Source organism: Mercenaria mercenaria, chromosome 6 (genome assembly GCF_021730395.1).
Source record: "Mercenaria mercenaria strain notata chromosome 6, MADL_Memer_1, whole genome shotgun sequence".
NCBI classification, from domain to species: Eukaryota; Metazoa; Mollusca; class Bivalvia; order Venerida; family Veneridae; genus Mercenaria; species Mercenaria mercenaria.
Genome location: NC_069366.1, coordinates 54,810,436 through 54,837,460, shown reverse-complemented (window position 1 = coordinate 54,837,460; position 27,025 = coordinate 54,810,436). Strand labels below are relative to the sequence as shown.

At 35.4% G+C, this 27,025-nt stretch overlaps 2 protein-coding genes across 3 annotated transcripts; one reads left to right on the top strand and one right to left on the bottom strand.

The window, feature by feature from the left end:
* Window positions 1-668: 668 nt before the first annotated feature.
* On the bottom strand, window positions 669-11,124 carry LOC123550115 (uncharacterized). The gene is made up of 3 exons (XM_045338551.2): window positions 10,979-11,124; window positions 10,592-10,687; window positions 669-1,349 (listed from the first exon to the last, which is right to left on the bottom strand). The coding sequence occupies exons 2-3, from the start codon at window positions 10,668-10,670 to the stop codon at window positions 691-693; spliced, it is 738 nt and encodes a 245-aa protein (XP_045194486.2). The 5' UTR covers window positions 10,671-10,687; window positions 10,979-11,124; the 3' UTR covers window positions 669-690.
* A 1,885-nt stretch (window positions 11,125-13,009) lies between these two features.
* Window positions 13,010-25,757, top strand: LOC123548845 (cytochrome c oxidase subunit 4 isoform 1, mitochondrial-like). 2 transcript variants are annotated; one of them, XM_045336426.2, is made up of 5 exons: window positions 13,010-13,083; window positions 20,191-20,381; window positions 21,008-21,178; window positions 22,201-22,332; window positions 25,275-25,757. In XM_045336426.2, the coding sequence occupies exons 1-5, from the start codon at window positions 13,025-13,027 to the stop codon at window positions 25,406-25,408; spliced, it is 687 nt and encodes a 228-aa protein (XP_045192361.2). In that variant the 5' UTR covers window positions 13,010-13,024; the 3' UTR covers window positions 25,409-25,757. The 2 variants fall into 2 exon arrangements, with proteins under 2 accessions (XP_045192361.2, XP_045192362.2); XM_045336427.2 differs by lacking the exon at window positions 13,010-13,083 and adding an exon at window positions 14,283-14,403.
* Window positions 25,758-27,025: the final 1,268 nt, after the last annotated feature.

Below are 27,025 nucleotides of genomic sequence, written 5' to 3'. Positions count from 1 at the left end.
GAGATCGATATTGACAACTAACTGTCACTTTAACAGATCAATCGCGGTTAGTTCGATCATTTATAGTTTGCTCAATAAGAAAATAAACTTTATTCAAACATAGCCGTTCTATTGCCTTAATATAAACGGGCAAACGCTATTAAATGACGAAAATACAAACGATCGTATAATTGTGTATCAACACTTTCTATTGATCTAGGGAGGTTGTAGTAAACTGAAAATGATCATGCAATATTGAACTCTAAACGATATCAATATTAATACTAAGAAGACGGATAATGGCTATTATTTATACTTGCACTATATAAATGAGAAATCATCTAAATGCGCTCACGCGGATGCTTCTTGATTAAAATACAACTTTTCACTGGTCACATCTGCACTTGACAAAACTTGCAACGCCACGACGATATTTTCATACTTTTTTCATATTGCTAAAACACATTTAAGACATTTCTCACACGTTCCAAAAAAAATATGTACATATGCGTTTTACTAATTCACTCTAGGTAGATCGTGAATCTAGTTCTAAAACTTTCATTAATCACTCTCGACACCTCATAGGGTATCAAAAAGTATTTTGATGCTAAGCACGAAGAAAGGGAGTTACCTGAAACATTTGTACCACGGTATGGCGCAGCCATTAAGCGAATCATGTAAGCAAAACATTATGCACAAATATACATTTAATTACGTTTCACGCGGATTCGACATTACATCAAGCAAACAATCGGGGTCCAGATCGTTCTTGTTAGATCTTGTACATGGGAAAAGCCCTTTGAAACATTGTGATAACCCTTTGAATTTTCCTTTCTTTTGCACTGACGCTTCCACTAGATTGTCTTGCATCGCATGGCTTTCTTCATCCTCAATTTCAATCAATCCAGGGTCAAGACGTTTTCGTCGGCTCTTTTTAATTTTAGATAAATCGTTGGTTTTTGATCGCCCACTTATTTCGTCTGCCCCATCGTCTGAAACATGGTCAGTTTCTTCCAGGGCTGGCATCGCGTTGAGTTTGTACAAGCTGATATCACGCCGGAAGCTCTCGGTAGAGGTTCCGCTATGTATGCGCACTGGCTCAATACTTGGCGACGAACACAGCCGAACTACTCCGAGCGGTGTCTCGACTGAAGGAGACTTTGTCAATGAACTGGTGCTGTGAATTCCATATGCATGCAAACTCGGATATTTCTCTGTTGATATCGCTCCGGACAATGAAGGATTCTGGGCTTTTCCAGTGCGGAAGTTTCCAGAGTAGCAGCTACTTACAGGGTGTGTACCGGAAGCTGTGTTGCTTAGTCGCTGATTTGTAAGATCCGCTACATTTTGAGCACTGTCGTTGGTATTACCTGTAAAATATGCTCATAATACAGTATTTAAAATGGAAACTTTTTCTTTCGTATACCGATTGTATCTCTGCAATACAAAATCATTTCCCGGTTAGGCAAAACTGACAACAAAAACGGATACGGTAAAACTGACAAAACAAAAGATAGGAAACATTGACAGAATATGAAAATCTGATGATTGAATTGACAGAACAGAAGGAAAAGACTGTAACACTGCATGACAGAATAAAAGTAAAAGACATTAAAACTGCCACAAACTTAATCTCTTAGTGTTAGACTCGAAGAACTGCAGGACGAGACTGTAAATCAAACAGAACTGAAGTTTGAGATGGTAAACCTAACAGAACTGAAGACTGTAAAAATAGAACTGATAGCTTTGAAGAAAGAGGAATGTCAGCATATAAATTTGATAGAACTAAAAGACTGGTAGACCATCAGAATGAAGCGGCAAAGCAGATACTATTAGCCCAAATAATAATGAGCCTCACCATGAGAAAACCAACATAGGGCGTTTGCGACCAGCATGGATCCAGACAAACCTGCGCATCCACGCAGTCTGGTCAGGATCCATGGATGCTGTTCGCTTTCAAAGCCTATTGCAATTAGACTAAGAGAAACCGTTAGCGAACAGCATGGATCCTGACCAGACTGTGCGGATATGCAGGCTGGTCTGGAGCCATGCTGGTCGCAAATGCACTATGTTGGTTTTCTCATGGTGCGTCTCATATAGCGAGGAAGCTTGGAAAAAATGAAGCGATAAGACAGATAGTTTACGGCATGCGCGTATGAAGGATATACTAAGTATGGATTCACGACCTCAAGCGGGCTAAGGACAAAGCCCCGGTAGGGAGACAAGGGAGCAAACTGTCCGGATACTATTTTGAATCTTGAACAAGCCGCTAATTGATATTGCTGGCAAGCGAAAAATCACAAGTTTCAATTGTGTGTGTATGACTTATACATCTGAATTCATGATACAGAGTACTGCAAACTCCCACCTTTGTGTTATTTAAATCACAATTATTTGCCATTAGGTAGAATATTGTCCGGTGTGTTTGCTTTGTTATACGCACATGCTTCATTTACGGGAACGAACGATTCGCCGTCCTGAGTTTAATTACATTTGCTCAGAGACCAGAAGAAATGTCCGCGGCTCCGTATATGTTTTGTGTCCAGTTTCTAAGCATTGCGTACGATATTATTTTATTTGCATAATGTTAATAGCAAAATATTGGCAACATATCGGGATGAATTTCATCTGTTATTTTTTAATACCCTATAGTTAAAAATTAGTCTAGCCGACGTTAGCTCATCTCATTTTGCTGTTCGGCTACCTCCGTAATGTGCGTGACGTCATAATTTTAGGCCCGGATGAAATTAAGGAGGTAGGTTACCTTGTTAAAAGGGAAAATTCAGATTAGTTGAACCGCAGCATCTTTTTGTATTTCGTGTAATATGAAGTTTTAACTGCTAAAATCTCAGTTTCGTTTGTCTCTGTCCCTTCAAGTTCAATTTTTATCCAGGTTCGAAGAATATGACCCTCCAAGGGTATTTCATATTGAAAGAAGAAGGAAAATACGGATATTTAACACTTTTCAGTGTATTTTAGTTTCATTGATATCCGTAGAAGTCAGCATTATCTATAATTTTACTAGTATGCACGTTAGCTTTCTAATATAAGCTTAAAATGTATATGTCGCGGGGCTCGTGTTTCCATGGCAACGCATTTTCTCTCATTTTTAAACAACTATGTATAAAAATAGGGGTTTTCGACGGCTTCAGTGCCATTCTGGTAATGACCAACATGGAATATTTGGGTAATATTTTTAGCAAAATACCAAGCACTATACATGGTACCCTATTTTTCTTAAAGTTTAAAGTAACCATGGCAACAGAGATGTTTAAAATGGCTTATATCTTGCTTTTTGTCGTAATTTCTTATAAAATAATATTGAATAAGATTGTCTTTCTAGCTGATGTAGCTTTAAAACATATTATTTCTAACGTAAGTTATATTTTCGTGTTATCTGCATTTATTCAAACAGATTTCTAAGCTTAGAATACTTACAGCAGTACCCCTCGTCTTGTATTTTTCATGGAGAAATCGTTCAGCATGCTACTATTATTCTCATGGATATTGTTGAAATGAAAATAAAAAGCCGAAGCTGTGTTTCTTAAATAGACTAGTGTCAACGCTTTTGAATTTTACATTTAGATACATAGGTCACGGGCTTCGTTTCCATGGTAACATCAGTTCAATTCAAGAAACCACAACTTTCTACTGAAATTTGAACAATTTTAGATCTTAGTTTTAGTATATAAGTAACAAATTATCAACGGAACCTGAAAAACAGGTATTACAAATCAAACTGCTAGATTTTTTATTTGAAAATGGCCGTAACAAGTAACCTCTAACCCAACTATATTCCAAATAACATCGGTTACCATTATCCATTTTCTTACATTCCGCATTACATTTCAATATAACTGCATAAAAGAAGCAAAATATTGATTATTATTCAGAGCAAAAGACTCATAAAAAAATTTCAGCAAATAATGGTTATTTGTAAATAGTTTGAATAAAGAAAATGCACAGAATTACGTACTTCCAAGTTAAAAGCTATTAATTTTGCGCGGTAACTGACACGTAACGTCATGACGTCAATGACGTCATTTTAAGGCAACATTGTTTTGAAGCGTTTCTGCGGCAATTTATTCATTATTTCTGCATTATTAAACCATAAAGCGTCAGATCAAAGACAGGTCTATGATTTGTTTTCAGAAGAATGAATAATTTAACACATTTAGTTTGTCGTAAATGTCGTCGTAAATCGTCACGTTAGCTTCCGGTTGGACATGCGCACATACAAATATAAAGGTAACCTACCTCCTTAATAACGCTGGGGATTTCATCCCAAGCACTCATACAGAGTAGGTGTGTTTTGGGGGGTCCGTCTTTTGAGGTTATCATGGGGTGGGTTTATATTTTTGTAAGAGGGAATAGTGATAAATTAGGAACTATAATGTAACATTATAATATTAATTATTTGTCGTTTTAGGATTTTTGGGGTGTAATTCATAGTTGTACATTTTCGAACTTCAAACAAGTTTATTTTTCTTGGTCTTCGGGACGGACTAAAATGCATGCTGCTATATTTATTTTTGTGGGCATTGTTCTGGATGTAATTTTGGGATGGGATTAATTTGTGTCGTATTTGAGGCTCCTATTTTTATCGTTTAAGGTGGACTGAAGGCAAGTTGATGCAGTCAATCTGATAGAGCTAGCTCTAGAAATAAATTATTGACATACGTTTAAATAGTTCAAAGGCGAGATCGCCATTGATCTTTATATGACAGTTCTTTTTGCATTTAATAAGTCGGAGGCAAGGTACTGCCATTGACCTTTTATAGGATCTAGATCTATATGTAACAGTTAAATCTATATGGAAGGCGAGTTGTCGCTCTCGGTTTTGAAGATGTTATTTTTCTGAAGTAATCCTTTAAGTAATTAGTTGGATTTTTACTAGATCTAAGTAAGATAGAGAATCTACTGTGAGGAGCCTCACTCTAATTATTATATCCTTTTTCAGGAATTAAATTGTTGTATTTGGGTTAGGCCTATTGTGCTATGGGATGGGTAGTTTTTATCGGTAGGGTGTTGGGCAGGAGCTTGGCGAAGTTGGGAAGTGGGAGATAAGACTCCTTCTTTAGTAATCATCTAAATTCACGGGGTTTTAATTTCATAGTAAACTCCACCTCGCTCATCATATCATTCACTACGCAACAAGTCAAATTAATACTTGATATCTATTACATGCATGATTAAGCACATAAAAACAAACAGTGTTGTTAATATTATTATGTACATACATCTATCATTAATAACACTAGTTGAACTTGAAATCGTATTCTTACTTCTTTCTAGTGTTTACAGCCCCCCTCCACCACCACCATTTAATGTTTCCGTCCGGTGTTTGGAAGGGATTAGCCAGCGAGATTCAAATGTTTTATTCTACGTTAAATTTAATATTCATGCACCCTGGCTGATTTGTTCCAACCCACCCTCTCTTGTATATTTTGTCAGTCATGAGGCAGACATGCAGGTGCGTAGCTCCTGAGATGAGGGTAATGTGCCAGCCAACCAGCATGGTGTGGTTGTCATGTTACTCTCGTTATGTATTAGGACTCTAGGACAACTTCATCTCCAGTCAACATTGGTACAACGGGTTACTATGGGTTGCCCCACCCCATACGCATATCAGTTATGTATGACTTAATATATCACAGACAATGGATAGACATTTAGACCACCTTTCCATTTCCCTTATCTACCATGATTGTAGGTCACTGTTATGGCTCCTGGGTCGGGCTCGTGTGTCCGACGGAACGACCCTGGAACCTTATGTAGAAGCAACGTATTATACCTGTTTAACCGGTTTCATTTAACCCTTAATTGTTAACATTGGAACTTGGGTTTTCCTGACGATTACGTGACAGTGTCCTGAGTTCTGGGATGTATATATCTCCAGGCGGTCCCCGGGTACGGGTTGGTGTCAGAATTCCTGTCGAGGTTATTGCCCTTTTTACTTGTTATTATGCTATGTTTGGCCTGGGTAATACTCCCTTTAAACTTGGTACGATTCTACACCATGATTGGTGGTTCTTAGTAGGTGTGGTAACACGTGGAGGTCTCGAAACTAGCAGTAACGAAACGGTTGTGTATGTATGATCATAATGTTTTCTCAGCGGTCCGCGCGCCAACAGTTATCTATTGCAGAAAGTACATAATGTTCTCTCAGCGGTCCGCGCGCCAAAAGATATCAAGCCATGTAAGAATTATTTGCTCAGAAAAAAAAGCATGTTAAAATCCAATTAAGGAAGAAAGAATAAAAAAATTCATGTGTTAGGACGCATATACAACATGCGCATTAACATGCATGTCAAGGCTTGAATAAAAAAAAAGATAAAATACATTCTTTTAATTTTAGGTACAAAAATGCAGTTAACGTTACTAAGCATTAACTTGTTGTGGCAGCAACTCCTTCCGTTCTTATTCACCAAAATTATGGAACTGGCTGTCTCAGAGCTAAGTAGCATTTCAAAAGTTTAATTGGAGCGTGGAATGGAGAGTTTCACATGCTGGAACTACGCTTATGTTTTGTAATTACAACAAAAAAATAAGAATATTGAATTGAATTACTAGTACTTAATAGAATTGAAATAGATGAACAAATAGATGGCTTAGCGCAATACTGGTCTAACTCATATATTCAAAAAAGGCAAAATCTGACAATATCAACAAACATTAGACACGAAAAACTATCAATTGAAATGTGGACATGAAATGCCATAAGACATTATAGTTACAGTTCATTTTTTGGTGATAATGTAGTTTAAAGGGTGTACTTTTGCCAGTGTAGTATAGTGCCAACATGATTTAGCCCTGTTTCTCATAGTATTTCTGCTGTTTCAAAGCTAGCTGAATCTAATATGCACTGAAAATGTAACAATAATATACAATGTATATCCTAACCAAATGAAGTTAAAAGGGTGCGGTTACTAATTCTCCCTTCCAAAAAGATGTGAAGGTCAACATTTCTGTGGTAGCGGTAACATATAATGACAAAATGTCGAGTGTGCCACGAGGTTGTTTGCTTTGGCGGCTTACCTAACAGGCTGCTTTACACATTTTCTTTATGATTTTATAATGAACTTTTATAACATGACATAATTTCCCCGCCATATTAAAATTCTTCTTCGAATCTTTGTTAGTATTATGAATATTTTTATCGGGTTCATTCGCATCGACACAAGTTAGGTTATAGGCGACTTTCCAGATTTTGGTAGCGGATGAAGACGCCATGTGATCCTCCGGACATTGTCTCAGATATATGCGGTCACCAGGGCAGAACAACTGACCTTCCGTAAGGCGGCTGGATGGCTTCATCACATAAAGGATTCTACGCCCTAAGCGCGGCTCGAACCCACATCAACGAGGAGGAAGTGATCCATCAGCAACCTTAACAACTCGGCTTCGGCGACCCCAAGCCTCGAACCCAAGGCCTTGGAATAATACTCTGATGCTCTTCCAAATGGGCTACAGGGCTGCTAACATATCCGCTACCCCCCCCCCCGCCCCCCCCCCCCTCTCCTCCTGCCCCCACCCACACCAAGTTTTACAATGATGCTTTATAGATTGACTTAATTGTGAACAAGTGACAAAATACTTTTTTCATGAAAAGAATTTGTTCCTGAAGATATGAGACTATAATATTATGTAAGAATGCCTTTGCAACAAGTTATATGCAGCGTCTTAATAATTTTGTATTTTCCTGTCTGTGCCACTAATGCAGCCCTTTTGTTACAAAAACTTTGTAAGAGAACTCCTATTAAGTTAAATTATTTTGAAAAATAAAGACCGTGGTCCGTGTTTTCAGTGAATTTTACCAAAACCTGTAAGTAAGAACTATTGGCCGAAGATTTTATACTGATGGACATCTTGGCTTGGTGTAACTAGATTTGTGAAGCATGCATACTGTTTGATACTTTTAGTAACTCTGAGCGCCACAGCTTAAAAGATATTTTCACAAAATTGCATCCAGTGTACATAGTAAAAGTATCCGTTTCTTAAAACTTAAACCGTTAATCGAAGATATAAGTTAAAAAGTAAATCCTATCCAGTTGTTACTACAAAAAAGTTTTTTTCATCAAGGATGCTCCCAAAGTTTGAATTTTGAATAACAAAAACATAACAACTGAAACAGTGTAGCTGAAGAATAAAAGGGTAGGGAGAAGAAATGTAGAGAAAAAGCTCAGCTGCCCCAAACCACTCCTAGCTTATTATGCTTAACAGTCTTGTTGTCTGGAGAGAGAGACTTGTCAGAACAGTGTTGGGGTCAGATCGCAAGTCAAGTAAACCTATGGCTCCCACGAATAAATTATTGGACAGCTGTGAAGCTTTGCCTGTTGTCAGTATCAGACAGAGATGTTAACAGTGATAGACTGGGTGAAATTACCAACAGATAAATTTGAAACGGACTTACTTCTACCTTTAAATCCAGGGTGTGCATAATTTTACAAAAACGTTAAGGATATGAGCCGTGTCATGAGAAAACCAACATAGTGGGTTTGCGACCAGCATGGATCCAGACCAGCCCGCGCATCCGCGCAGTCTGGTCAGGATCCATGCTGTTCGCTAACAGTTTCTCTAATTACTATAGGCTTTGAAAGCGAACAGCATGGATCCTGACCAGACTGCGCGGATGCGCAGGCTGGTCTGGATCCATGCTGGTCGCAAACCCACTATGTTGGTTTTCTCATGGCATGGCTCAATGATCAATTTTAATTTCAGATTTTCTAGACAGTGAATTTTTCAGGTACAAGTCTCAAAGTTATGGGTTATATTTCTTTACCAAGATAGTGAAATCTAGCATTTCTTCCTCTTGATTTACCGATGAAATACTGAGTTTGAAAAAAATCACCACCTTTTTGTTAAAAAGAGTTCAATTTTTGCAAGATGTTTTTTTTCTCCAGTTAATATCAATGTGTTCAACTAAAGCATATTGATGAAAAAGTACATTTTTCAGCGCAATATAAGTCCATCTATACTTTTCACGAAACAAATGCAACTTCTTAAGTTAGACATTTATCGTAATACTGAAGACTAACATCCTAGGATAGATATATTTTCCTCTTTTTTCACAGACTATATATTTTATCATAGTTCACAACATATTTCAAAAAAATGTAAACCAGTATTGCGCTTAAGCCATATAAGCTATACGACATGTTTGTTAGTTTGAATTTATGCCGAGAATGAAATAGACAGCACTTCAACGTTTGGGTATTCGTGCATGGAAGAAATTTCTTTTGCTGATACTTGATGTGGCCTAACGGATAATGCATCGGCCTCCTAAACCGGGAATAGCGGGTTCGAGTCACGCCGGAGGTTTTTACACTCTTTTTTTCATCCTAAAGAGATGTAGACAAAAGTATTAGGCCTAGGTGTGTTCCAGCATTGTGTTTCACGATTTTTTTCAATGTTTGTTTCATTATTTCGGGTCCGCGTGCACAGTGGCGAATAATTGCTTTTGAGGAATACATATTCCTTAAATACTCTAGATAATGCAATTTCAATGCTTCTGTAAATAAGACAAGGTTTAAGAGAAAGTTGATGAATTGATTAGACATATATCAAATGAAAATGAAAATTTAATAACAACATTCGATTTTTTTTTCAAACTTTTATCATTTTTTTGTCGAGCCCGCTTGCGGAAGCGAAGACATAGTTGTCCAAAAGGCTGTTCGGTGTATGTGCGTGCGTGCGTGCGCCAGTGCGTGTGTGTGCGCCAGTGCGTGCGTCCGTCCGGATTTGTTTTTAAGGACCATAACTTTGACATGCATGGTTCCTATCTCAAAGGTCAAGGTCACAGTTGGAGGTCAATGGTCATGTCAGATCTTATCCGGCCCATAACTTTGACATGCATTGAGGAATCTTGTTTATATTTGGCACGAATGTTAACCTACGTGAGTCGAAGTGTCATGCGCAAACCCCAGGTTCCTATCCTCAAAGTCAAGGTCACAGATAGAGGTCAATGGTCATGTCAGATCTTGTCCGGCCCACAGCTTTGACATGCATTGAGGAATCTTGTTTATATTTTGCATGAATGTTGAACTCAATGAGACGGAGTGTCAGGTGTAAATCCCAGGTTCCTATCTCAAAGGGCAAGGTCACAGTTGGAGGTCAAAGGTAATATCAGATCTTGTCAGGCTCATAACTTTGACATGCATGGAGGAATCTTGTTTATATTTTGCATGAGTGTTGAACTCAATGAGACTGACTCTATCTCAAAGCTCAAGGTCACAGTTAGGGATCAAAGGGTGGGCTCGACATGTTGCCCCTGGGCATCTAGTTTGTGCTATCCTTGGTGTTTGTGTTGGACTAACGATGTCCATTACTCATTTTTTTTTTATATTGTTTCAGTCTTTTGTTGAAATGTACCATATTTTAATGACCATGATATCATGTTATAAATTTTATGTAAAAATAAATCTGTCCATCTATTACCAACAGCTAAAGCATTAAAATGAAGGAAAAACTAAACGTGACATTATGCACAGTATATCTTGGTTTTTAAGGTATGCGATATTAAGTGTTTTAGCTCCTTATATCTCCCCTATATAATTTTGTAAATGACATAAACTAAAACAGTTTATCCAAGGCGTTGATTTCATCTAATTACCTGAAAACTTGGAAAGAATTATCGTCTCAGTATAAACATTCTCTGGAATGGCGTCGAACAATTCCAAATTTATTGCCATAACAGTCTTGCATACACCTAAAGTTTAGAACAAAACCATTTTAAATTATTTTTTATAAGATAGGTTATAACACAAAGAAAGTAAATTAACAAAGTAACAGGCTGTTGACCTTTAGATTATAAAAAATCATAAAATAACATGAAATTCTTATAAAAATATAACTTACATATTCGAGAATCTAACAACCCCGAAAACTTTTAGTAAATTAAAGTCAATTTTTGTAACTAAACACACTTAAAATTGAAACTTAAATGATACTTAAAACTTGGTTTGCAAATACCATGCCTAAATAAATATAAGATACTTACCTTTGTAGCTTTTTTCACATCTCAAGGAAAATAGTGTTGGTAGTACGGCTAAGTAAAATCTCTGCTATGCGAGAAAACACAATTACCCATAGTTACAAACGTCATGACGTCATAAACGACGTAAAGTCAATACATCGCAAAGATGTCGTCAAAAGACCCAGCTTTTTATTAAAAGGAACAGGGAGAACATCTGGTGTTTTTAACATTTTAGCCATGTTACTATTTCTATTTAAGAGTATATGCACTGGGGATTTATTCTTACATGGGATCATAGAACAAATAGTAAATGTCGGCGTAAAATATTTGAAACGTCGATTTGTAAACAAAGTCCCCAATCTTCATTCGATATATCGGGTACCGGATCTGATGAATGATGATCTTGGTAGCGAGTGCCAGATCTGTAACCACTTCTCTTGTAGAAATATTCCATATAGAGCATCTCCAGTAATTCTGCAATGCCGCCAATCTGTGTACACTTAGCCTACATATAAAAAACAAACCGAAAACATTTATGAAAATTTACTTATCGGACACATCTTAATATTTGGATCTGAATATTTGTAAAAAATCATTAGAGCTACCTTATTAGTAACTGCAGGTGGATTGATTACATACATATGCGATATGTTCTGTGTGCCTTTTATGGTAGTGGACCTATTATGACAATCGGCAATTTCCGTACACAATCGGCAATTTCCGTACACTTATAGTACAACTGCAAATGTATGTATATCCTTGCATGATATTTCGACATCCTCCGACCATATCAGAGATTTTTATTATAACAAATGGAGAACGTGGAGACTTGAAACGCAGTCGAAAGGAAAATGCCGATTGTCATAACGGATCCACTACGAGACCGAACGGGAAATGCCGACTGCCGTTACGAGTCCACTACGAAGTTGAACAGAAAATGCCGATTGTCATTAGAGGTCCACTACAAGACCGAACGGGAAATGCCGACTGCCGTTACGAGTCCACTACGAAGTTGAACAGAAAATGCCGATTGTCATAACATGTCCACTACGAGACCGAACGGGAAATGCCGACTGCCGTTACTAGTCTACTCCGAAGTCGAACGGAAAATGCCGATTGTCAATCGGTGTCCATTACTTAAAACATTTTCTGTTGCTGCTTTTATTATTCCGCGTGTAAATATGTTGGGAAAATCTTTTTAAAAAACCTGTGTGTTATACAATTCAAACACAACTGTCAATGAGAAGATGTTCATTGGCTTATCCGACAAATCCCCCATGTCCGATAATACCGTAATCGGCGTTCTGCGCAACTTGGATCACCGGGTCGTAAGCTCGAGCCCCGGGAGAGGAGTGTGTTCTCCATGACGATTTAATAACATGCATTATGTATGAATCATTTCGATCTCTACCTCTGATTCGCGTAGGTAAGTTGGAAATTACTTGCGGAGAACAAGTTAGTGTTGGTACAGAATCAATGAACACTGGTTAGGTTTACTGCCCTTAAACGGCAAAAACCACAAAAACAAATAAACACAGGTTTGACTGTATATTTGTATGATTCATTTGATAAAAACAGTAGCTACGATATATAAAAACTTGGGAAATGTCATTTTAACAGCAATTCAGTGCGTACGATTTTCCATTAAGTGTACAGGAAATGTGATATTCACTTACATAGATAAAATGTTCGCAAAATGCATACAATGATGGATTAATCACTAATAATTAACTATGTAACATTCATCTTATGACGTTATGCTAGGAGATATGCTAAGATACTATTTCTCAGAAAGCAACGGAGGAAAATGAGTTAAATTATATTAAAAGTACGTCCATTCTAAGGGCTGTAAATAATATGGGCTACTCGTCGCGGATAAAAATGCATGTAATATCGGACATAACGTAGCTTACATTTAATACGTGCTGTGCAGCATGAGATATCATGCATTGGTATGAATTCTCAATTTTCTCATCAAAGATTTAAGTACATGGTTTTCTTCAGAAGAAAAAGAACACTGTAACTTATTTGTCGTATGGAGACATTGGACAGTTGTTATATCATTGTCATATGAGTATCTGGGACAGAAACAGTAAAAATGTGGAATTCGGTCATGCATATCAGAATAGGTAAGAAAGCATTCCAGTGCTCTTAAGATTATTGTTGCGGATCTATGTTTAACTCCAATTTCTCTTTTAATATAATACATTACTATTGAGATTATGTCGATGTGTATATTCTACTGCTTGGCAATCGTTAACTATTATGATTAGCAGGCGCGTTTTCAGGGATAGCTGTTAAAAATAGTAAAACACACAGAAATAATGTGCATCACAAAGATAAAGTAAAAGAACTATTGTACATGCTAGGTTAAAAGTAAAAGCAGGAAGTTGAATTAGAACTGATAGAAGTATGGCAGCTGCTCAGCAAATATTTCTAAGCTAGGACTAGCTTGCAAAGACACAGAGAGACTGTTCCACAGATGTAAAAGGAGTTTGCATGATACTGTCTGTGAATACGGTATCAATTAAATAGTTCAGGTTTCTAGTTCTTCTAACTCGGGTGACTATGATCAACAGACAAGGTGTTGTTAGATCTTGTACAACTTAGTAACTGCACTGATCTTACGGCGTTGTTCTAGGGTTTGCCAGTTTAGTTCATTTAACATTTTGGAAACAGTACTGATCACGTGTAACTGCAGTCATTATAAACATATCTTTAATTGCTGCATATCTAGGTTTTCTTTTCTTTAATTCCAAATATCTTGATTAATTTTGAATTTATCATTAAAAAACTTTGGTGGTCCGCAGTAAATTTCGACTATTTTGGTAAAAAAAAAAATACATGGCTTTCTATGTTAATGGATTGCTTACTTAACTTTCAGGATATCTTAGTTAGTATAAAAGCAAACATTTTGTTAAAAATCCGGCTAAAACTTTTTTTCGAAGTTACGACTTCTGCTTTGATTTTTACAGAAATAGAATTATCAGTAACATGTTTATGATTGATGAAAGAAAAATGTAAACGAAATGTAATTACTGCATCACTGAACATGAGCGTGTTACATTGATGGTACCGCAGAATTATATTTAACTCCGCAGAATATAGATGTCGGAAAATATGCTTGATTGATATTACAGATTTATTAAAATGAATGTGCACTATTTTATCGAATATACAAGATCCTGTCTATTTATATCTCTAGCTTAGATAAAGTATAAAAATATATTAAGACTACGTATTTGTGATAAAATTATGAATCATTGAAAAACTATGAAAATTGTGACATAGTTCGATTGAATAAATAAATTAATCTATTCTATAAACCTTCGCTCATGCTAATCTCCTGGTCATATAAGCCGAACATTGTTACGCCGTTATACTTTCAGTTTTTAATTCCATTCAAGCCGACCTTAGGTTGTCCTTCGGCCATACTTTGTTGCGCGAAGGTAAAACTATTGATCTAAATTATGCCGATATGGCTAAACGAACATTTAATATCTCATGCGATAGAATGAAAAAGAATGAGTGTACCTCGATTAATGATAAATCTCTTTTAGACCTTACTGTTCCATTATTAGTTTTCGAAGAATGCCCTGACGACTGACCGCTTCATTTGAATTTAGGTGGGTGGGATGAGAAATTGACTGGTCACGTTCACATTAATATGATCAATTTTCGAAAAAGCACAGGACTTGAATAATATATATGATGGTAAATCCACAAAGGGACCTGGGGGAATCAAATTTTTATTAATTTTGATATCAGTTTATTCCATTGACATCCTGTTTTCTCGTATTATCAGGGGCCTAAGGGGTTGTTTAATTCCCAGTAACAGATTAACCATCTCATAAACAGTATTTGGGTGTTATTTTGTAGAACATTCACTTGTCTTTCAGATGGAGCCATGAAATGTTACAGAAATTATCCCATTTAATTATTTTGTTACAGTATCAACCACAGAAATGGACCAAGAGTTTCTTGTATTCCCGTGGATTTAGATTGGAAGTGTCTATCAGCACGACCGTCGTGCCGATTATTTTTCTTATTTGCACGACGGTTGTGCCGATTAGTATTCTTATCCGCACGACAGGTGTTTCGGTAGCGTTTCTATTTTTGGCGTAAGGTATATCTTAGTTAAAAATACTAGCTGTTATAGCATCATGATTAATTCATCAATTGCAAATAAGTCAAAAGAATGCAAAGAACACATATTCTTGCATAGTTAATAACAGTTAGTTAGCATACCTTTATGCCGTTATTTTACTTTTCATATGTTTTTAATTAAATAAATCGTGTGCAAGTGATTCAACATAATGATGGCAGGTGCATGCAAAAATTGTACTTTATGGAGATCTGATAAGTCTTTAAAAAATTGTTCCCGGTAGCATGCTAAAAAAATAGGGTAGGTACGTCCGATTTTTTAAAATTATTTTTTAAGAGACATCAGCAAGTTGATTTCTACATGTAACATCACTGACCATGTTTAAAGCATAAAAAGTGCAGTTTTGCAACTTTTTGTTAAAGAGTTGTTAAAAAAAATCTCCAAGGAATAAACTGAAAACTTCAGAAAAGATAAACTAAATTTCACATATGTATACAGTATTTTCAGTTGTATCAGTAACGAAAATAATCGACATTACTTTCAGTCATGATCATCGTGCGAATAACGAAAATAATCGGCACAACCGTCGTGCGAATAACGAAAATAATCGGCACAACGGTCGTGCGGATAAGGAAAATTATCGGCACGACCGTCGTGCGGATAGCCTCTGCCATTTAGATTTGACTCTTCATCACATAACTTGTAGAATTTAAAACATTAAAATTACCATTGTGTAACAAGAGCTGGTAGAACACTAAATGCCCCCCTTTATGCATTTGAACACTAATTGCACAAGGAACAGAAATTATTTGCTCACTGTAAACAAAAGTTCTACTGTTCTGGTTCAATGTGACTTTGACCTATTGACCACAACAGGGGTCATCTGCTGGTCATGACCAATCTCTCTATCAAGTTTCATGATCCTAGGCCCAAGCGTTCTCAAGTAATCATCCGGAAATGGTTTAACTGTTCCGGGTCACTGTAACCTTGACCTACTGACCTCAAAGTCAATAGGGGTCATCTGCTGGTCATGATTAACCTCTCTATCAACTTTCATGATCCTTGGCCCAAGCGTTCTTGAATTATTGTCCGGAAACCGTTCAATTGTTCCTGGCCAATGTGATCTTGAACTTTGACTTAATGAACTCAAATTCAGTAGGTGTCATCTGCTGGTGATGACCAACCTCCTTATCAATTTTCATGATCCTAGGCCTAAGCATTGTTTAGTTAACATCCGGAAACCATTTAACTGTTCCGGGTCACTGTGGCCTTGAACTTTGACCTACTGACCTCAAAATCGATATGGGTCATCTGCTGGTCATGACCAATCTCCCTATCAACTTTGATGATATAGGCCCAAGCATTCTTGAGTTATCGTCCGGAAACCGTTTAACTGTTCAGGTCACTGTGACCTTAACCTTTGACATACTGATCTCAAAATCAATAGGGATCATCTGCTGGTTATGACCAACCTCCCTTATCAACTTTCATGATCCTAGGTCAAAGCGTTCCTGAGTTACCATCCGGAAATGAATTGGTCTACATACCGACTGACCGACAGACCTACCAACATCTGCAAAACAGTATACCCCTCCTTCTTCTAAGGGGGGTGGGGCATAATAAAAAGATATATTCTGTAGTAAATACATCAAGAAATATGACAATTAATTGCATAATGAATAATTTATGGCAAATTTGCTAACACCACCAGAAAAAAATGACAATTAATTGCATAATGAATAATTTATGGCAAATTTGCTAACACCAGCAGAAAAAAATAAGATTTTTTTTTTGAAAATTCAGTAAAATGCCAATAGTTTCACCAGTTTGTGTTCGAATCACTTGAAATTTTCAGTGTGTCAGTTTTGTACCATTCCTGTCTAGAAAAAAACAAACGTTATATCATTTGACTTAAAGGCAAAAAACAAGAATATGAGAAACCCTGAGAATACGAGAAACAGGGATATGCTGTTTTCCCATAGGCAGTGGCTAGGGGTCTGGTAACTGGATCTCTTGACCCGGAGTCTAAATACAGGACATCTAGACAACCTGTACAGGGCTGTCTAGATGTCAGGTAATCAGTATGAATGGTATTTATAGAGACTATAATTATCAGGTCTAGGAGAGTGGTATATTTACAGATTAAATGTACAGATTTTTCGATCTATATATTTACAGATTCGTGTGCATGAAAACTGATGAAATTCCATTCATTCTCAGAACCGCAGCTTGAAATTAATTGGTTTATTTAGTATGCATGAATTATGGTCTTTTGTTAGTTTCCTCCATTTTAATTGACTTTGAGTTTTTTGCATTTTCAGAAAAATCAAATCAACAGAAATGACTGAAAGTTACAACTGACCTTTATTTATGCATACCATAAGTAAATCAATTAGTTCAAGCTTCGATTTTGAGTCTAGATATAATTTTAGCAGTTTTCAAACACTTGATCTGTAAATTTATAGATTGAAAAATCTGTAAATTTATAGATTATCTGTAAATTTACAGATAATCTACAAATATACCACTTTCCTAGACCTGTATATTTCATCTTTAAAAAAAGGATTATGTTTTCAAAAGTTTGCTCTCATATTCTTCTCGTCGTTATAAATACATTGTGACAGGAAACTGTATTTATAATTCTTTATTCCCGGGAAAAATACGATTGCAAATCTGATGAATAATGAGTAGCAGTTTGTATGCTGTAATTGGATGCTTATATCAAATTATTGCTTTTCTCAGGACTGATGAATTAAAATAATAAACTTAATGTTTTCTTTAGTATTTAAAGGTGGATAATCCGATTTTGGCCATGTAACGGATTTGTTTGAAACTTTAGCATCTGATCATTTACACTCATTTATGTTCACTTAACACTTAATACAAATTAGATTTTCACTGGAGGTATTTTTAAAATTTCATTTTCCTATCCTGGTTGCCCAACGAAGATAGAGTTATTTTATCATAAGTATAAATTTGATAAACATACTTTGCCTAAGGAAATGTATAAATATTAGACATATTCTAATATATTTCAATTTGTAAAATATTTGCATTAAAAATTATGTATTTAGGTGGAATTCATTAGAAACGCAAGTTTGAAAAATTATTATTACCTCCCTTTGCCTATCTTGGTTGCGCAACCAAGATAGATTGGAAATAAATGAATTCAGAAGCTACACACAGCTTTAAAACTTGCATTTTGGTTCAGATTGTTCAATAGTTGATATGTCTGTCAAATGCAAATGTAAAATTAGACATTGTATCGAAATAAAAAGAAATACCCAGCTTTTTATATAGTTTCATTTTAAAGGGGAGTAATTACAAAATTTTATAAAAGTAATAAAATATACATTTCAAATAGGAATCTAACTCTATGTAATCGGTCTTTTTGTTCCTTAAATAATTCTCTACCAGAATATACAAAAAGTAAAAAATGTCATTATGCTGCTTTCTCCTTGATTCGAGCCTCTTAAATCTTATAGGGTTGTGCATATTTTTGTAAACCTGTTCAATTGAATAATTTTTGTTTTTTTGTTACAAAAATATTTGCATTTAACAATGGGCAATAAGAATTACAATGTTACCATCTTTTACATGTACTTTTTGCACAAGACTGAAGGAGGTCAAACTCCACATCATTTTAAAGCTTTCTCATCGATTCGCGCCCTTTAAATGGAAGGTCATCAAGTGTTAATGTTTGCATATTCTATTTCCATAAAGCAAATATCTATCAAGATTGACTTCTTGTTCACTCCTTACAACAGTTGAAATATGCTCAGGATGCTTTTAATTTGAAATTTGGGCTCACAATATTACCCACTATGTAATTTTCTTTTGAAAAAAGCAATTTTTGATGCAAAATATTAAAACAGGTATTTACTCAATTTTTCAGTGGTTTCATGACTAATTTTTTTCAAGGCATTTTAAAATGTTAATGACACAAATTTCTGATGGAAGAACATGCTACATGAGCATGAATTCTACTAAAATACAAGGGCTCGAATCGATGAGAAAGCTCGAATCGACGAGAAACAGGCATAAATGTTGATTAAATGTGATTGACCACCTTTAAGACATGTATTGTGCTCGTGAATTGATGAATTCATTTTACTGTTTGAGTAAATAAATAACCATGACTACAGGAAATCACTGTTAAAATTTCAAAATGAAAAATGTCATTTAAGTTTTAAGCGCTGGTGCGCCTTGGGTCACATGTCTAAATCGTATTGAACAAGAAAGAACGAAACCGTAAATATCTTTTAGTACAAATCTGTTGTAAAGGAAACAAAAACAACATCAAGCCAGCATCTGTTGATTATACAGTTTCCCAGTGAAATAAGTTTTGAGTCAATACGTTAACCGGGTTGATTAGACAACCGATCAGGATATTTTCATATGTTGAATTTGTGGGGTGTTTTTTTCAACTATTGTAGTCTATAAGACCCAAATAAAAGTTATACACTACTCTAAAGGTCTTTGGTGTTGGTAGTAGAATCTTTTTTTATTTTGAGCTTTTTAACATACGTGTACCATTTAATAATGCTATTATTATGACCAAAATGCATTTTACCATTTGCCAGTTCGGGATCCTCAAATCAGGGCCCATGATAAAAAAAGATGTTAGTTCAAAATTTCAATTTTTTTTAAAGGGGATGTTGCTTTTGCGACATGCGGTATTTTATAACAATCCATCAATAATGCCAAAATTTAAATTAAAAAAACTTTTTAAGGAGAAGTTCAGTGTTAAAACATACAGGTCCATGTACCACCATTGGAGTTCTTTAGAAAGATGAATATTGAATAATATGAATGGCATTGTGATACATGTATAATAAAAGAAAAATCAAGCAAATTTATTTCAAAATCAAACTGTAATCAAAACACACCATTATTTGTTCAGTTGTATTACTTTTTAACTATCTTTTAAAGTAAGGTATTGTAAATCAAAAAATAATTTCCCTACCAACCTTCACCGGCATGGGTCCCAGTAGGAGAAACAAAGATATTTTAAGGCTGACCCGATATGAAATTTGAACATCAGTTCGGAAAAATATTGACAATTCAGGTTTGATTGTAACTTAACAGAGTTTATAATTGAGTATGTAATACATTTATTTCTTGCTTACAGAATGTTGAGCAAAACGGCAGTTTCAGCCTTGTCAAAGGTTGGTAAGGTCCACCAGAGATCCTTTTCATTAGGTGGGGTGAGATTGAATGAGCTCCCATGTGTAGGTGTAAAAAACTCGATGGACGTGACAGAAGCTGCCACACCGCAAAGTTTGAGCCAAGAGTTAAAGGAGAAATACTATCCTCAGATAGGTAATTTACAAAACTTACGTTTAAATTTTGTTCTCTGTGCTCATTACTGCTGCTATCAGTATTGGGTTAAGTACTGTAAAAACATTTACACTCTCGGGTCTCTTTTCCATGGATTTTCTGCTTGGGTCAATCCACAAAGTTGAGCTCAGACAAATAAGGATATTTCTTCAAACAGTTGTTCTACATGGTCACCCATGTAATATGACACAATGTTCATGATGCTGGCACCAAAATGCTACGAGTTATGCCAGCTTTTTACTAGAATTTCTGGTTCAAGTTGTGATGCACTTCTGCTCTATTCCACTTATTTAATTAAAACTTCATATAATTGCTCCACATTATTAGCCACATGATATGACTCAATGTCATGGTGCATTACTTCTGCAGAAATTGTCCATGAATTATTTCCCTTTTATACTTATTTAATGTTTTGATACACTTCTCTATCTCTGCTTTTACTAAATAAATTTGACACAGATTTAATAAGCTATTGTCCAATATCTTCATCCACATTGAAATCATTAAACACTCCGCTTCCTCATAATTATGTGCCCAATTTCAATATCCAGCATGAAATAGTCGAGTGCTGTCTCCTGTGACTTATAAGGTAATGAATTATGTTTCAGGCAATAGAGAGATAGTAGGACCAAGTTACGGTGCACAGTTTGACTACCACGATACTGCCGACCATCCAATGCCTAGTGTACGTTGGGCTGCTAACACACCAGAAGTTCTTGCACTCAGGGAGAAGGAACTGAATGACTGGAATACTTTAACTCTGGAGGAAAAGAAACAATGTAAGACTTAACCTTAACCCTTCGAAATTTATAAAATGGACTGGACCATCATTCAGTCTGGGCAGTACCATTTATTATTCGAAGGGATGTTTACTGAAAATTTACTGAATCAATAGCGAACAGTTGTGCTCCTTTAGTCTTTGTGATTTTAAACTGTACAAAGATTTCTTTATTTTTGCAAGCATATGAGGTGGCAGAATTCAGAATATTTTGAGCTTTTCACACAAAATATAAAATATAGCCTTACACTCTATACCTTACCTGTAGAAGTGAAATTATATATTTTAAACATGTAGACTAACCTGTAGCGAGTTATTTGATTGAAGTTACTGAACAATTTTTAGCACCTGTTTATACTACACTTTGGTCGCTAAATGGCATCAGCCACACAACCATGAGGTTGCAAGTTCAAATCCTATGAAAGACAGGTCTTGCTTCAGAGGAAAGAGGTTGCTGAGGTGCTTGTTAGTTAGAAAATGGTTACAGATTGCCTACCTGCCTGGTGCCTGGAATAAATTTTACGCCCTAAGGGACGTATTATGTTATGATGCCGTGTCCTTCCGTCTGTCCGTTAGCAATTTCGTGTCGGCTCTGTAACTCTTGAACCCCAGGAAGGATTTCGAAGAAACTTGACACAAATGTTCACCATACTGAGATGATGTGCAGAGGGCATGTTTTGGATGGCTCGCTTCAAGGTCAAGGTCACACTTTGGGGTCAAAGATCATATGACTTTGTTTCGTGTCCGCTCTGTAACTCTTGAACTGCTTGAAGGATTTTAAAGAAACTTTGCACAAATGTTCTCCACATCGAGACAATGTGCAGAGCACATGTTTCGGATGGCTTGCTTCAAGTCAAGGTCACACTTAGGGGTCAAAGGTCATACCTTTGGGCATATATTGCTCTGCATTGTGGTGCACTTGTTAAAACATGAATCTAGGGAAGCAGTGCTGTTCAGTGTCAGTAGGTTTCTCATAGGCTCATACAGGTAGGAAACTTAACACTTTCCTTTACTATATTTCAGTATATAGAAATACCTACCGCCAGACATTTGCTGAATTCAAAGCACCCACTGGGGACTGGAAGAGGATCGCATCTATTGTTTTCTACACTCTAGCTGCATCAGTGGTCCTGTTCTTATATAATGTAACATCATGTAAGTTTTTCCTTCACAATTAAATGTCACATAGTAATAGTCCTTTGTTTAAAAAAAAAATTAAAAAATAAGTAAGCCCGCCTGCTTTGCTCCAGAAGGGAGAAGACAGATCCATGGATCATGGGGATGCGAGTTCGATCCCCGGGCGACACGTATGATCTCTGTGATGATTTGATAAAAGACATTGTGTCTGACATCAATTGTCCTCCAGCTCTGACTCAAGCGGGAAGTTGGCAGTTACTTGTGGAGAGCGGGTTTGTACTGATACAGAATCCACTGGTTAGGTTAAATGCCAGGTGTTACATAACTGAAATACTACTGAAACACAGTGTTAAACTCAAAATAATCAAACAAGCAAATTGTTAAAAAAACTGTCAGTTTTAGCTATATTTTTAGCTCGACTATTCGAAGAATAGGGGAGCTATCCTACTCGTACCGGTGTGAGCGTGAGCGTCACACAAATGTTAACGTTTGCATATCACCCCAAATATTTTCAAAGTCCATTGAGATATTGCTTTCATATTTTGCAGACTTGTTTACCATCATGACTTAAGTCTGTAAAAAGGAGGAGGCAACTCTATCAAGCATTTTGACGGAATTATGGCCCCTTTTCGACTTAGAATAAATGTTAAAGTTTGCGTACCACCCCAAAAATTTTCAATGTCCATTTAGATATTGCTTTCATGTTTTGCATACTTGTTTACCATCATGACCTCAGTCTATAAAAAGGAGGAGGCAACTCTATCAAACATTTTGACTGATTTATTGCCCCTTTTCGACTTAGAATAAATGTTAAAGTTTGCGTACCACCCCAAATATTTTCAAAGTCCATTGAGATATTGCTTTCATATTTTGCATACTCGTTTACCATCATGACCCCAGTCTGTAAAAAGGAGGAGGCAACTCTATCAAGCATTTTGACTGAATTATTGCCCCTTTTCGACTTAGAATAAATGTTAAAGTTTGCGTACCACCCCAAATATTTTCAAAGTCCATTGAGATATTGCTTTCATATTTTGCATACTCGTTTACCATCATGACCCAAGTCTGTAAAAAGGAGGAGGCAACTCTATCAAGCATTTTGACTGAATTATGGCCCCTTTTCGACTTAGAATATGCTTATTGTAATGTTAAAGTTTTACTCATAGCTTTTATTATACTATCAAGCACTGAGAATAGTTGAGCACGCTGTCCACTGACAGCTCTTGTTTATTATATCTTGCGAACATTGTGTACTATTTTCAACCTAATGCAATAAGCTGTTTATACATTAACACACCTTTCATGTTTACACATATACCGTGTAGGGACTGATATTTTTTTGTCAAATTTTAAATTTGGGCATAACATCCGTTTAAATCACAAGGAAAGTAAAACTGTAGAAATAGGGTCTTCATTCATAATCTAATAGAGGCAATACTGTGTTGCAAGCCCAATATGCATATAGAGCTGAGGGAGAGCTGTCATGACTTTGCATTGTCAGTCTGTTCAAACAGTATTTCCTTTGAAACCATTTGACGGAAGTTGATGAAACTTGGCATGGATATTCCTATACCTTGCAGTGACTGGGAAAGAAATTGTGTCCATGGGACAATGGCTCGTCATACACAATAAATTATGTGACATTTAAAAATTTTATGTGACATTCAGAAATTTCTGTGGGACAAATGCGACTTGTAAACTAGGAACTGGCATTGTAGTATGTACATATTTCAGATTAAAGAAGCTCTCAGTAAAAAACAAATATAGTAACTAAAACTGTAACAGCTTCACAACTTGTCAATAAAGAAAATTATTGAAAACTGACAAGAAATGAAAGTCTAGAATAAAATACGATGTTAAAACATATTTTTAAACACTGGAAGCACTTTGAATCTGCACACTAAATACATTCCTTTGTGTAAGATTTGCACTATTAAATAGTTTCATCCTTTTGCATTCAATACAATTTAGCCATGTGACACAGGGCTCATCAGCACTTAAAACTTATGAGACATTTTTCATTTTTATGTGACTATGGCTCATGTCTCATGGGTTTCCCAGTCACTGTCCTTGGATGATCCTTTTCTAAAAAGTGGTTCAGATGGTTTCACTACGCTGCACACATTTTCATGTATATCTTGGAAATTTCAAGCAAAAAAGATGTTTCTTTAGAAAGATGAGAGTGGGTTGTGGGGCTGTTGGGAAATGTTATTTTTATTTAATTCCTTTCATTTGCGCAACCATGAAATTCATGGCTATGTGTTGGGTATATAAATTTCTGAATTTTGCACATTGAGCATAAAATTAGAGTTTTACAGGTAAGTTGAGTTATAATCAGCCCTGAAATCAGCGAAAATTGGTCACACACAAATCACAATTGCCTTGTCCACATTATTGGATTTGGTAAAAAAAAAGGAAGGCCATGACCCATTAATATTCAATCTTTTGTTGAGCTCCTAAGGACCAAAATTGGTACATAATCTGTAAACCCTTTTCTGTGGTTTTTGTCATGCTGTTTCTCTTATTTCTTCCTTTTCATTGAAATTCTAAATTTCTTATACGAGTTAAAATTCTTGTTACAGCTTACTTCATTGTTTATATCTAAGAAATATTGTAGGTCAGCTGAAGAAGTTTTAATAGTAGAAGACACGTCAGTTTTTTAATTTACATAATATTACAGCCTGTATACTGTGAAATCGTTGTGGGTATGAAATTTCATGGTTTCATCCAAAAAGCCAGTTACATGGGTGTGTGAATTCATAGTTTTAAAATTTGTTAGAATTACTTTAAAATTAGAAAGTATTAATCCTAAAGTATAAAGGATTTTTTTTATTGTTTGATTTAATTTGTTGGTTGGCACAACCATGAAATCTGTTTCCACACATATAATGATTTTAAAGTATAATATTTACTGTTCTGAAAAACAATGTAATACTTTTCTAACTTCTTTCTCTTTATAGATGGAACCAAACCAGTCACTTACGACCAGGACTATCAGCAGGGAATGATTGCAACTATGCTGATGAGTAATGTAGCACCATACTCTGGTATCTCGTCCAAATACGACTTTGAAAAGAACGAATGGAAGAAATAAACTACGGCAGTTTTTAGCGGAAACTGAAAAAAAAATGTTGTCTCAAGTTGACATTAAATTTTATAGTTGTTATATGTAGATTTTTACAGGGACAAAGACGTTTGTGATAATCTTTCTAGTTCTTGCTTCTTTTTTTTTTTGAATAATCAGAGTTTATCATAGAAGTGAAACTTAACAGCTTTGAAATATTGCGAAAAATTGGACATTTTGATTGAGTGATTTGATTATTTTTCTTAAAATCACAGGGGAGAGGCGGTCTTAAAAGTACCTCATATCAGTGGAAATATGCACACAGCAAAAAGTGTATAGCAGCTAAAAGTTAAGAAATAAATGTGATGTGATATAAAAATTGTTGTTTGTTAATGTATCCCAGCACTAATATGTATTATCCTATTGTTTGTCCACATTCTGATTTGTAGAAACTTTGCAAAAAGTGCAAATTGGAAGTGAAAGCGACACAATACTCCCATGTTTGAGAAAATATATAAGTTAACCAATTTTCATTACTGGGAGTACCTAGATAAATATGTTAAACACACAACCAAAATGAAGTTAAAGAAGAAATACTTTTGGAAAAGGAGTTTGATATTTTCTACAAAATAGAACATTGACAGTCAAAGTATATGTAATATTAGACAAAAGATGTATTCCCAAAGAAGCTTACCTTTAAGGATGTACGAGCGAATTTTTTCTAACATTAAGAATTTCTTCATACCCTGTGAGCTTGAAGAACATTAGTTTCTAAGACAAACAAGAGCAGAAAAAACATAGGTCACCAAACTCGTTTTAATTCTTCACCCACTGTTTACGAATTTCTGAAATTTTGTAAAATTGAAAAAATGTTGGTACTTTATAAAACATATAATATCCTACTTTATCTTATAGGGATTTCAGGTCTTACAATTTAATATGAATATATGGTGATGTCAGTATTATATAAGCATAAATGTCACTAACAAATCTCTTTAATTTTTACATGCTGACATAATTACCCCACCCACTTTATTTTCAATGGAAAAAACGTATTTAGATCTACAAAAAAAATTCTAACAAAATTTTCAAAATATTTTCCAGCATTAATGACACACAAAAGTACTTCAAAATGGAAAGAAAAAAGTTTGGGTCACCGTGCATGGAAGAGATTTATTAAGAAAAAACTGTTAAAAAGTGGTGAATTTTGATATTTTTTGTTCTTTTTGTTTTAATTTATATTTTCTAGATAATGTAGTGTTATCTTGAAAACTTTTATTTTATTTATAGCTTAACATTATATGTATCAGTCAGAAAAATATCAAAACCAAACCTGATATATTTGAAATTACCTACCCCTACCCCACTGAAAATCTTGTCAATTTTAGGCAAATGCCAGCCAAAAATAAGGGTGAAAATTTTTTTTCCACAAAAAGCATAATACATTAATTTGGTTAAATGGTACATTATTAGTCATATTTTAATCATTTAACTTTAATTTTTGGCAAAACTTTTGTTAGAAAGCAATATTCGAAGAAACATTTTTCAAAATGGCGGATATCCTAAAAAAACGCTTGTACATCCGTAAGTAAAGTATTTCCTACTTCCTCTGAACAATTTAGTGTATTTGTTATCAATGTAATGGTC